The 12,465-nt window shown below is 40.0% G+C and overlaps 1 protein-coding gene across 5 annotated transcripts in view; it reads right to left on the bottom strand.

Moving 5' to 3' along the window:
• ABI2 (abl interactor 2) overlaps positions 1-12,465 on the bottom strand; it is a 109,649-nt gene that overhangs the window by 9,666 nt on the left and 87,518 nt on the right. For 3 of the 5 annotated variants that reach the window (XR_012905253.2, XM_075933798.2, XM_075933797.2), the window contains 7 exons: positions 10,940-11,037; positions 9,873-10,019; positions 7,920-8,044; positions 6,773-6,955; positions 3,852-4,010; positions 562-648; positions 129-302 (listed from right to left, as the gene is read on the bottom strand). Coding sequence is in view for 4 of the 5 variants with exons in the window: in XM_075933798.2 (XP_075789913.1) it covers positions 129-302; positions 562-648; positions 3,852-4,010; positions 6,773-6,955; positions 7,920-8,044; positions 9,873-10,019; positions 10,940-11,037 (973 nt within the window). In the remaining variant the exon portion in view is untranslated. The remainder of the gene's footprint in view (positions 1-128; positions 303-561; positions 649-3,851; positions 4,011-6,772; positions 6,956-7,919; positions 8,045-9,872; positions 10,020-10,939; positions 11,038-12,465) is intronic. The other 2 variants (XM_075933800.2, XM_075933799.2) reach the window with 1 other exon arrangement.

The raw sequence follows: 12,465 nt of genomic DNA, 5'->3' as shown, positions 1-12,465 counted from the left end.
ATAAAAGCAGGGGACCAGACCAGGAAGTCCCTTCTCTGCCCTACGTTCCTGATAACCTTGAAGAAGTTAAGGTTTTTAAAACCTCTAGAACTGATCATACCAAACTCTCTCGCTCTCTTTAAACATACCCTTTTCTAAATAAGTCCTTGGAGCCCATGGAGGGTCCTCTTCAGCATAAGGATCACTGTATTCAACCACAGCTGCCTCCTCCTCTTCATAATCTTCTGGGGGTGGAGGTGGAGGTGGGGACTCATCAAAGACTGGCTCATCTACAGGTGGAGGAGGGGGGGGAGTATCTGAAACTAAAAATAAACAACAAGAGCAGCATGAAGCACTTTCTAGACCTACAGTACCAGATTAAAGCAGTGGTCATGGGGACCTAACGCCAGAACATAGGAAGAGAAATACACTAAGTTGGGGAGGAAATGGTTCCCTCCACCCCCATTGTATTTAAAATTCATCAGCAAAACAATAAAAAGCAGGATTCTGGCTGCTTCCAGCCAACATTTTTCCACACCGAAGACCATCCCCAATCATAGGACGATGAAGAAGCAAACTTACTATTTTCTTGAACTCTGGCCACAAACCCCATCAATGGTAACTGTGGAGTTACCTGTAGGATGGAAGGAGGAGGAGGAGCAAGGGATACTGCAGCAAAGGAGCAAAAAATACAGATAAATTAGAAATAAAAGCAGGCAAACAGGAAAGTAGGGCTATCCATCATTCAGGCACGACAGCACTTTAAAAAGAAATGTGACAAAAAGGCTGATGTCCAAAAAAGTTTTAAGAGCTTTAAGAATCTAAATACACTTGAACCTCTTTAACCCGGCAGACCTGGGAAACAGGGTATGCAGTCTTGAAGATTTTGCCAGTCCAGGGAGGACGCTGTAGGGTCTCCTGCTGTATAAGGGGTGCTGCCCACTCTCCCAGCACTACCACGTGCTCCCTGCCTCTCCCAGGCACCGCCTCCTGCCGCTATGGGAGCAGCAGAGAAAAGCCTCATGAAAGGTGGGTCTTCATGCTGCCATTCCTCCACCTGTGGGAAAGAGCAGGCCGCACACAGAGCCGCTTCCTCCTCGGTGCCACAGTGTTCTTGGATTCAGGACACCGGGAGTATGGAGGTTTAAGTGCATCACACGCAGCAAGTTTTAGTTCTCTCACAGCTCTATGTGAAAATTCCCATGCCAGCTCCTTCTCATCACACCACAAATTCAATTAAAGGACTTGTTTCATCTAACTACTCTTGAACTCAGGTTTTCTTGGTGTACAATGTAAAACTTTATGAAAAGCTCTAACAAAATACAAGAGTGTTTTCTGTTTTGATCAACAACATGTAATATTGATTTGTTGATACTGTTGGGATAACCATGCCGGTCTGAGGATATTAGTGCGACAAGGTGGGTGAGGTAATATTTTCTATCAGACCAAATTCTCTTGGTGAAAAACAAGCTTTCCTGCCCAGAGAACTGAAGAAAACGTCTATGTAAGCTTGAAAGCTTTTCTCATCTATCAAAAGAAATTGGTCCAATAAAAAACATTAGCTCCTCCAGTTTGTGTGTCTAACACAGCATCTCCAAACCGCGGGATGCACCCCACAGAGGAGCACAGAAGAACGAGTGAGAGGGTGCAGTGGGGCCTAGGACAACGCCTATGGGGCAGGGAGGGTGCACCATGCAGCCACCCTCTGCCCCCAGTTCCCACGTCCAAGCCCAACTCTGCCCTCATTCCCTCTCCATCCCCAGGCCCTCTCTGCCCCTAGCCCCTGCCCCATTCAGGCCTCAACCCAAACAGAGACCTGTCAGGAACTCATCGGGAGGACCCCTCCTGACTGACAAGTTAGGGCTAACGTTTTATGAGCTTGCTTTATATGAAACTTTCCAAAGAGTAAGATGGATTTATCTGGGATTCTGGTGCCATTGGGACTGTGCACCTCAGTCCCTTTGACCAAGCCTTCCCAGAGCTGAGCTGATCTCAGATGTCTGTATTACTCTGCTGTGGGAGACTGGAGAGTCTGGCTCAGTAGGACAGGGTGGTGGGGCGCCCAGAGGGCAGGCTCAATGGCATTTCAGCACATCAAGTGACCGTTTCAAGGGGATGTCTGTAACTAAACCTGTTCTTCCCACACTTACATTAGGGCTTAGCAGCCGCTATGGTCTCCCATCCTACCAATGTTTCCTCCTTTTACCTAGGAAGACCACAGCCCGCATTTCTCATATGCCCTACTCATGGAGTCTAATGTTGTGAGTCCAAGGGCTCCCTTTCCCTTCCTGGGGGTCCAGATACACAAAGCCTGCCTTTGTCCCACTCGAATACAGCTAAAATTCCACATTCTGCCTGGATATTGACTTAGAAAACATCAGCTCCTTATTTCTGCTGTGTCAAGTGTCTCTGCCACAGAAGTATTTTCTTTGTGATTTACAGTTCAAGCAAATAATCCTTTTAATCTTTATTTTATTCTTGGGTAAACAGACTGAATTATGATTACATAACTTACTTACAGACTATTTGGCATCTTTTGTAACTTCCAAAGGACATTTCATTAAAAACAGAAATGCAGGACAGTGGTCATGTACACACTGAATATACTGAAAACCCTCCTTATTTCAAAAGTAATCTTAAAGGCATTTCTTTTTAGTTATAGCTGAAACTATTTCCTATGCCTTCTCCCTCTATCTTTTTTCACCCTTCAACATGCATACAAATATACTTTACAAACACTATAACTCAAGAAGCTAGTATAATTTAGTCATGAATCTTTCTCCCGCCACCCACCACTACCAGATGTTCCTCCTGAATTCAAATACATGTCTCTTGAGGCTAGCTGGCAACTAGAGATAAAATGATATGCTTGAGTCTGACCAAATCCCCGAGGCCAGATGCTGGGATCTGAGCACAATTCCAGGTTAAGTGTAAAACGTAAAACAATAGAATAGCAGCACTGCACTGTCTGCCTGTTAACATTCTATTTTGCTTTAGTATAAGAAATCTAAAAACAAATTATCTTCAAATATTCCTATTGATTCTCTCTGCATCTTCTGAATAAAGGAATATCTGTTCAGAATCCAAACTTCTTCCATCTCCATTATTGCTAAAGCACCTTTTCAAACCAGAAATGGGGGCAAGAGTCCTGGCTCTATGAATGGCCAACAGTTTTCTACTCAGATTCAGAACATGTCACTTCTTGCTAAGCCTCACAACTGAGCAGATAAGAAGGGCCACCATTTAGAGTAACACCATTACAGACTTACACTACTACTCCTCTGAGACCACGTATGAACTTTGACTCTTGTGACAGAGCTCTTGCTACCTGCCATATCTAGTACCAATGGCATCCTGACCCTAGATGCCTGATTAAATATACTTCCATAGGAAGGTCCTCCTCCTACATTGACCATTATTCTGGAGAGAAACACACAAATCACCCTGTTGACATCATGGGGAATCAGGGTTTGAATAGTTCATTAAGACCAAACACTGAACCCACATCAGGACTGGAACAACAGAGATACTGCAGATCAAGAATGAGGTTTACTGACGGAGCTGTGCAACAGGGATTGTGAAGTCAGACACTTGTGAAGAGAAGTCTTGTGAAGGCAGACACTTATTTTATAAACTCGCTTAAATTAAAAACAAACAAACTATTCTAGTCTGTTTGCATTAATGGGAACTGAACACCTTATATGTGGGAAAAAAGCTTTACTGGGGCTACCGATACTGTATTAGATAACACTTAAGGCAGCACGCAAAATCTATTGTGGGAAAAAAGGCAATTTTCAACAGATTTCACAGCTCTGAAGTGATGAGCTACACTTTGGTTCTTTGCATTGGCTGTCCTGAAATAACTCTCTTACCTGGGTTCTGGCTATAAAAAGGTCCTCCATTCATCTGGTTCTGAAGACTTGTTTGTGAAGTGATGGAAGGAGGGCGCCTGTATGGCAAAGAGCCCCCTATTGTTGGAGGGGTGTGTCGGGATGCAGGTCTGTTCATGCTGTAGAACTGAACAGGGTGGCCTGGGTTAAAAAGAAAGATGTGTTAGCAAAGAGAAAAGGTTGAAGTCTGGTTTTTTTATGGCTACATTCAAGACTTATCCCCAAGGACTGGATTTAAAAAAAAAACAAAAAAAACAGTAAGTCTGCATCTTAAGAGCATTCAGACAGTTCAGTTGCCAGATTAGCTGAACTCTGAATATCAGATAATACTGACACAAGGAAAAGAAACTCTTACTAAACTGCTATACTTAGCACCACCAGCAAAAGCAAATACAAAAATTAAAAACTTTAGATTTAAAATGTTAGAATTGGAGGACCCTGTTTCCAGTGAGTAGTAAATATAATGCTTCATAATAACTGAACTAGAACTTTCATTCACAAATTAGGTAGAGATGCCTCATGTGATTGTGAACTATCCACGTGTCCAAATCACTCACAAGGTAATTCAAATGAAAGTCAACTCTAGGTATCACAAAGACGATGAAAGAACACAGGCATAGCAGCTGCATTGCAGCCAGAGCTCTCAGGAAACATAGCGACGATCCTTTCTGGGGAATGGAAAAGAATGAACAGTTCAGGCAAAGTATAGGAATCTAGAACAATGCTCCAAGGTTTTAGAAAAAGCATATCAACCCCTTCAAAACTACCTCTTTATTCCAACTAATATGAATACTGCCACACACAGTAATTTCTATATCAGACTGATTCAGGTATCAAGTAAATAGTGTACAGTATGTTTATCTTAACTTATGCCATAGAAATCACAACTAGAAGACTAGTAATTTAACTTGACTATCATTTTCATCATACTTGAACCATTAGAACATAAGAACGGCCGTACTGGGTCAGACCAAAGGTCCATCTAGCCCAGTAGCCTGTCTGCCGACAGTGGCCAGCACCAGGTGACCCAGAGGAGGAGGACCTAAGACAATGATCAAGTGATTTGTCTCCTGCCATCCTTCTCCAGCCTCTGACAAACAGAGGCCAGGGACACCATTTCTATCCCCTAGCTAATAGCCTTTTATGGACCTAACTCTGTTTTAGTATCATAAACCATGATGTTAAGCTACTATACTAAGCTCCAAAGCACACTATTGACACTCAAAAAACCACAAGAGTGCAGTTTAAGACCTAGAAACCTATAACATTTTTCATTCACCAGTGCATCAAAACCTGTAAATCAATACAACTTCTGGCTGATCAATGTCATCTTCTAACTGAACAAATACTTTAGACATGACAATTTGTTGCCACTGAAATTCATCACTGCTCAGGTGATTCTACAGCAGTGTTTCTTAAACTTGTTAAGACTGAGGAACAGTATTTTTTTTTTTTTAATGAGGAACACCAAGGATTTTTCTGATGGGGGGAGGGGGGAATGATCAAAAAAAAGGTTGCCTGCTCCTTTACGGACGGCCATTTTGAATTATGTTATTCTCCGTGGCACACCTCCGACAACCTCAGTTTAAGAAACACTGCTCTATATTTATTATAAGAATTCTTATACATGAGATAAGGAAATATTGATAAATGTTTAATTTAACCCTTTAACTAAGCACAAGTAGAATGTTTTGTGGTACTTTACAAAATTTCTAAATAAGCCTAAATATAGACCAAAATTATTAAACATCTGAAGCAATACAGATCTAGTACTCAGAAGCAAAAACCTTTACAACTGGCTATTACAATCACATGCAAGCAATTTCTGATGCATAAAACAGACCTTTACAGAACAATACTACATCCAAAATCAATCAAACAAAACGCAATATATGCTAGTCTGACATTAATTGCAATTTCAGCAATTAAAAAAATGAAAAATGCAGACAGACTTTACAAATGTTAAAAATGCAAACTTTAGTACATGCTAAGGCTGTAAAAGGTCGATCAGTTAACTGGTTACTCAGTAAGCATGACTCCTAGCAGGTGATGCTTACTAGGTAAATGGTTAATTGGCAGACCAGCTGGGCTGGAGCAGCCCCCAAACCAATGCAAGCAGGGGGCTGCCTCACCACACCACAGGGCAGGGCTCACACAGGATGCTCCAGCCTGGCCGGGCTCACTGGTTAACTTTTTTAATGGGATTTTACATCTCTAATACATGCAGTGTATATCATCTATTGAACTAAGTGTCTTTTGGCAGACAACGCCTTGACAATTTGTGTATTGAAACTAGGGATGTGAACAGGTGGGGGTGAGGGGGCCAAGAGCACCAGCAGTGGCAGGCTCAAGAAAGTGGCAGCCCTTATGTGGCTGGGGAGAAGAGGAAGTCGGGAGCAACAGTTCCCCCTGGGATCCTGCACTTAATCAGCTAACCAGTTAAACCTAGCATTTAACGAGTTAACTGATTAACAGGCATTTTACATCCCTAATTAAAGCTTCCATTTCACTAGTGAATCAAAACCATATGCCTCTTTTGACACAATTAATGGAAAGGAGAGATGATGATACCTCATGGAGTCAGGTCGCACAAAACCATATATATCACACACTTTATTAGAGGTACCATTTTTAATCCAATGCTGAGATAAAACCAATTACTAGAGGTCAAAAGTTTTGCTGTCTTTATCTCTGAGAGCTCACATTATCCCCAATGCCGCAAACACAATACAGGAATAGTACTTTGAATCTCCTGGAAGAACAGGTGTTTTCTGACAAAACTCATATCCAACAAAACCAAACCAGGAAAAGGCATAAAGATCAACAACTCCTAAGGGTCTCTGAAAAGCTTCAGATTGTGTTCACATCTCGGTTCACCTGTCTATGAAATGGAGCAGACTCACCTGCAGAGGGAGTGGAAGAAACAGCAGGGGGAGTTGGAGAGGTGAAGCCATCAGCAAGAGGCTGAGCTCCTGCAGCAGCAGCAGCATCTGGGGCAGTGGAGGGGGCAGTAGCAGGAGCAAGAGGGGCAGGGGCAGGTGCAGAGGTAGGAGGAAGGGAAGAAGTGCCAGCTGAGCCAGCAGGGGCTATGTGAAAAGAGGAGGAAGAAGTGGAATTAATCAGGAGATCAGGTTAGCAAGGATTAGAAAAGCCTTCTGACAATTTGGTGTTAAATATTCAGTAAACGTTAAACATTCTAGCACAAAAAGTAGGATGAGGGGGAAAAAATGAAGCTTATGTTAGAGAAGCATTCCAATATATGCAACTAATAAGGGTCAAGAAATGAACTACAGATGTAGAAATCAACCTCTGTAATTCTTAATGAAAGTCATTACTTTAAGACAGACTACTTTCCCCCTTTGTTTATTAGTTTCTTTCTGATCTGTAGCACCAAACATTGTAGCTTTTGTACAATATTAAACATATAGCAGAGGAAAGCCATCAGCTTCCCATAGCAATTTTTGGCACAGAAATATATTTTTTCAGAACACAATTTATGCCAAATAGTTTTTTTCATTTATTGAGAAGGAAGCACACAGAAAATCTCAAAACCACACAAGGAAAATGTGACTACAAATGAGAGTACAAATGTTATTTTCTGGGAACCCAAAGTGTTTGACAGTCTGCTTTTTCCATGATACTGTACTCTGTTTTCATGAGAATTCTACAGGTTTACTTTACTGTGTCCTTGACTTAAAAAATAAAACTAAGCTTCTAATAAACTTCTAGATACCTGAATGAACAGAAAGCAAATGAAAGGCCATTTATCGGTAAAAAGACTGAGAGACATGGTTTAAATGAATCAACAGTTTTGATTAACCAATTGACATAAAAGGCAGGCAGACAGGCAAATACCAGTATACCAAACATTTCCACACTAAAAGAATATCATTGTATCCACATTTTTAATTATTAGCATAAAAATGTTAATGTCTCTGGAAAATTTGACTCAAAAACTGTCGGCGTTTGCAAGACTCTACATTAAGACAGTAAATAAACTAAAACATTAGAAACTGGACAGAAAGAGAGGAATAGAAGATTCCCATTTACCTGGGTAGACACTAGGAGGAGATGGAGTGGGAACAGCAATGGGCACACCCACACTTCCACTTCCACTGTTCTCTCGACTGCTGCTCCGACTACTTGGGTGGCTCCCTCCACTACTCCCACTGCTGCTATTGAAACCAAAACCATCAAGACATCAGTATTCTGGTTCATAGAGAAAATGCACAAAAACCGAACAATAGAAACTTGTACTTCACACTAATAACTGGGAGAAATAAAGAACTGAAACTGATATTACAAAAATAATTCTTCACAACAAAATTTAGATTTGATCAAACACAATCATTCATTTGCCACTAGTAATCTAACAAGCATGTATGGCATTTTGAAAGGTGAATTAAATGATATCATTGCAATACATCTTTGCTGAATGGAAATAGAAAGTTTTTGTACAGATTTTATAAAGCATATATTTCAGCAAGACTCTACAAAATATGCTTCTACCTTAAGTATTGTTGAGCGTAGAAAAGTTAAATCTATCAATATTTCCTGCATTAAATAGAATTAGAATATTCTTATTTAGAATAGATATGGTGTTCTATTTGGCCAGCCTCCTTTTAAAGAAGAATTTAACATTTCAAGAGAAACTATTTTAGCCCTCAGGTAGCATTTTTCACCTCTGACAATTCCTAGGACTTATTAAGTCTTTGAGTGATCTGAGAGATGGGAAGAATATCTTCTGTTGAAACTGTGGTCCAGCTCTGGCTTCAAAGCTAGTGGTTTCCTCATTTATATGCTGTGATTATTTCATTTTTAAATAACAGCTTAGCACCCCTTTATCATCAAGTTTCAAGATCTTTTATTTTTCAAAAGACTTTGATTATGAAGCACAAGCAAACCTAACCAATTTGTAGTCCTCCAATCAGCATACCTCATAATTTGCACACACAAAATCTCACCAAACCTTTGTAATTTTAGGCAGTGGTGGGCAACCTGCAGCCCACAACCTGCATGCAGCTCCTCAGAGTTCTATGTGAGGCCCTGCATTCTCCCTCCACTCCAGCCCTACACTTACCTACTCCACCCCTTCCACCCCAGCATTGGGGAGTGCTGTGAATCAGCTGATTTGTGCCCCATGTCACTTCCCCCCACATTCGTCACAGAGCTGAACACTGTGAATCAGCTGATTTGCAGCATTCAAATTCTAGGAGGGAGGGAGACGAGATGAAACGAAACCAGACGGGGCACATAAGCCAATGCATGGTGTTCTGGAAATGCTGGGAGGGAGGGAAAGGAGAAAGGACAGGATGTGCTCAAGGGACGGGGCAGAGAAGAAGCCGGGTGGAGGTTTGAGGGAAGAGGTGGAATGGGAGCAGGGCCTGCAGTGGAGGGGAAGAGTTGAGCACTCCTGCCAAATGAGAAGTGACACACATATTTAAAGCAAGAACCCATGTGAGGTACATGCTGATTGCACACAACATTGTGAGAAACCCTGCTTCTTTAAGTTACTTTTGCCAGCAATTTAATTTGCCCCCAATAATGGCTCACATTGTGTTGAAAAGGCGTGATAAAGGAGGAGAATCAAGCACAATGTATTTAATCTTATTCTTGGGGTCATGGTTAGTGCACATGCCTGATTTCAATCTTGCAGCCCGCTGAGATGAAGGAGGGCCATGGATGTGGCCTCCTCACTAGCCTTAGTTGCCCACTGCTGGATAAGAGTAATAATGTTGCTAATTTCCTTATTACTAAGACTGTATTTACTACACAATTTTACTAATACAAAAATGTAATTGTGGGATAAGTGAAGTAAATTATATGATGGAATATGCTTGTTTTAATTATGTCCATGTGCCAGTACACAATGGATTTCTCGGCCAATAATGTATTTGTGAGGTTCCATTGCAGGATCTGGGTTTGATTTTAATCACACCAGTACATCTTATATAGATTATTGTATTAGGCCAAAAACCTTCTGTGCAGGAATAGACTGAATACCTGTATGTGCGATTCCTCTGATTCACAGAAGCTGTTCTAACAGGACTCTGTTGTGAAGGAGCCATATTACGTGTTGGGCTAGGAACATAGTCATTTGGTACCACTGGAGGACGCACTGGCTCCAGTGTGCGATAGGGAGAGTGACGCCTGGACAAAAAATGCAATACATACAAAAGCAAATTCAGTCAGAATATAGCACAGCCACAGATCTTTTACAAGTGCAAAATTACAGTTACTTGCAGCAAAATCTAAGGGGCTCAAAAATGGTGTTTGCACACGTCTAATATTCAACTTATGACACGTGAATGTAAGATGGGATTTACGCTCTCCATTTCATAAACAGAAATTTTATTTTCTTGATCTGAATGAGCAGTTGGGGGGGGGGCAATTTGCATTTCCACTACTAGATGAAAATAGTCTGCTTACATGTAAATATGACATTTTGAATTTAACACAACAAGCTCTGTTTCAGGACTCGCCATTACATAAACATACACAACAATAATGCAGTAACTGGAATTGCTCCTATTCCTTAGGACCTAATTCAGAAGGACTCCATCATGTGAAGAAAATGTAAAAATTCAGGAATATACAGCTTCACTGGAAAGCACCATATATGCCCAACTTGTGGCACAATATATCAGTTCAGATATTACAGTGGCTACTGCAGATACACTACAACCTGTCAGAAAAAACACACCACTAATTCTGTCTACAACAGATAACACAAGCCAAAACAAATTAAAGGTAGGCTTCCTGAATAAAACTTTTAATGACCTTTATTAAACATAGGCTGCAACACATCACTCAAATTTAAGATGTGGTCAGTACAAAGGATGGTGGTGAAACTTCTCCAAGCCTCCTGTGGTATCATAAAAAACAACATACACTTCCATGGGCTGGAACCCACTTCATCAGATGCATAAAGTGGATCGTGCATCTGACAAAGTGGGCTCCAGCCTACAAAAGCTTATGCTTAAATAAATGTGTTAATCTTTTAAAATGCCATAAGACTCCTCGTAGTTTTTGCTGAAACAGATTAACACAGCTCTGAAACGTGTACTCACCCAATAGTTCCTTTTCCTGACATTGGTGGGCTGGGTGGTTTCTGTGTAGGTGGAGTAGTACGAGGCAGCCCACCCATCTTCATATTCTGTGTACTAACCTGTATGAAAGAATGGAAAGACAAACAGCCTTTACTATATTCAGACTTTAGGCAATAAGATAGCAACCTTCCTTGAAAAATCATTCTATTGTACGAAAGAGGCAGGGAAAGGCTTAAACTGAAAAAGAACTGAGAGGCCATGCATTTCATATGCAACTTCTACTCTGCTAGAGGTTGACAGTTGCACTCAAAGGACTCTTTGTTATGTGAGGTTTTCAAAAATTTGTATATAGAAACTGCATTTGCCTTTAGACCATCTCGTGGATATTACATCTCAGTTGATGTTGGTACTGCATCTAATCCAATTAAAATCCCTTTTTCTAGAGTCACAAAGCAATTTCTTTTTGTTTGTTTGCTTGTTTTCGATAAAAACAGTTATTTCTGGTTGCACTGTAATATTAATTCTGCAATATTTTTTGAGAATAGACTTTTAAAAACCTACAGGATTCAGCAGGGTTACATACTAGGCCACAATACAGTAATTAATGCAACTAAAGAGCAGCTATACTTTAGTAAAATTATTTTTATATTCAAGCTGTGCTCCACTCTCATTTTAAGATTTAATATAAAATTATGCTTTAAAAAGAATACTACAATAGCATAATACTTTCAGATTTATATACCAAAATAATTTAATTAACATTAAAACTACAGATAGTAAAAGTGTAGCCAACTAAATTTATACGTCTGATCTAAACTAAACCTCTAGCTCACAGAATAGGAAAAAAGAAATCATGAATACTATGATGGGATCTTTCCAGTTTTTTCTTCCTTCAAATATAGTTAGATAAATTAGACACTACAAATTCAAGTTAATATTTTACTATTTAAGTCAGCATCAACACTGATTGATCTCTGTGCTGACTAGCCACATGATTGCTCCTTACCTCATGAATTATAAACATCAAAGCATTTTGTTTTTATTTATTCATCAAGCCATTTAATAGCCCTGTCTGGCTGCAAAAGTTAGACACAGCAGTTAGAGAATTTATGAACATATTTTTGGGAGGATCTATAAAATATCTTTTTAATCTATGAGTCCTAAATCTATTCCACATCATATAAGAACTATCAAATGACTTGTCCTAAATAATGTAAGTTTTAATTATTTGTATATTAGTAATTAAATACTCTTAGTTATAATTATTAAATACTCTTTATACTCCCCTTTTTTTCCCCCTGTAACCTAAGCCATATTGTATTGCACACAGCTATAGTGCATCATTTCCAACATTAATTGTTTCCATATAAGGTGACTTTCTGATAGCTTGATCACTGAGCCTTTTCTATCAGTGATAATTAATAATATTCTGAAAGGCAAATTACACTCTTTTAATCACTCCAAAAGCCAGGCAGTGTTTATTAAATGACACAGATTATTTAAGGATTACTATTTTGCAGTATACTGACACACTGAAACCTGACACC

This window comes from Pelodiscus sinensis, chromosome 7 (genome assembly GCF_052426305.1).
Source record: "Pelodiscus sinensis isolate ZL-2025 chromosome 7, ASM5242630v1, whole genome shotgun sequence".
Taxonomy (NCBI): Eukaryota; Metazoa; Chordata; order Testudines; family Trionychidae; genus Pelodiscus; species Pelodiscus sinensis.
The sequence above is the reverse complement of the archived record's forward strand: the minus strand, read 5'-3'. Positions and strand labels throughout refer to the sequence as shown.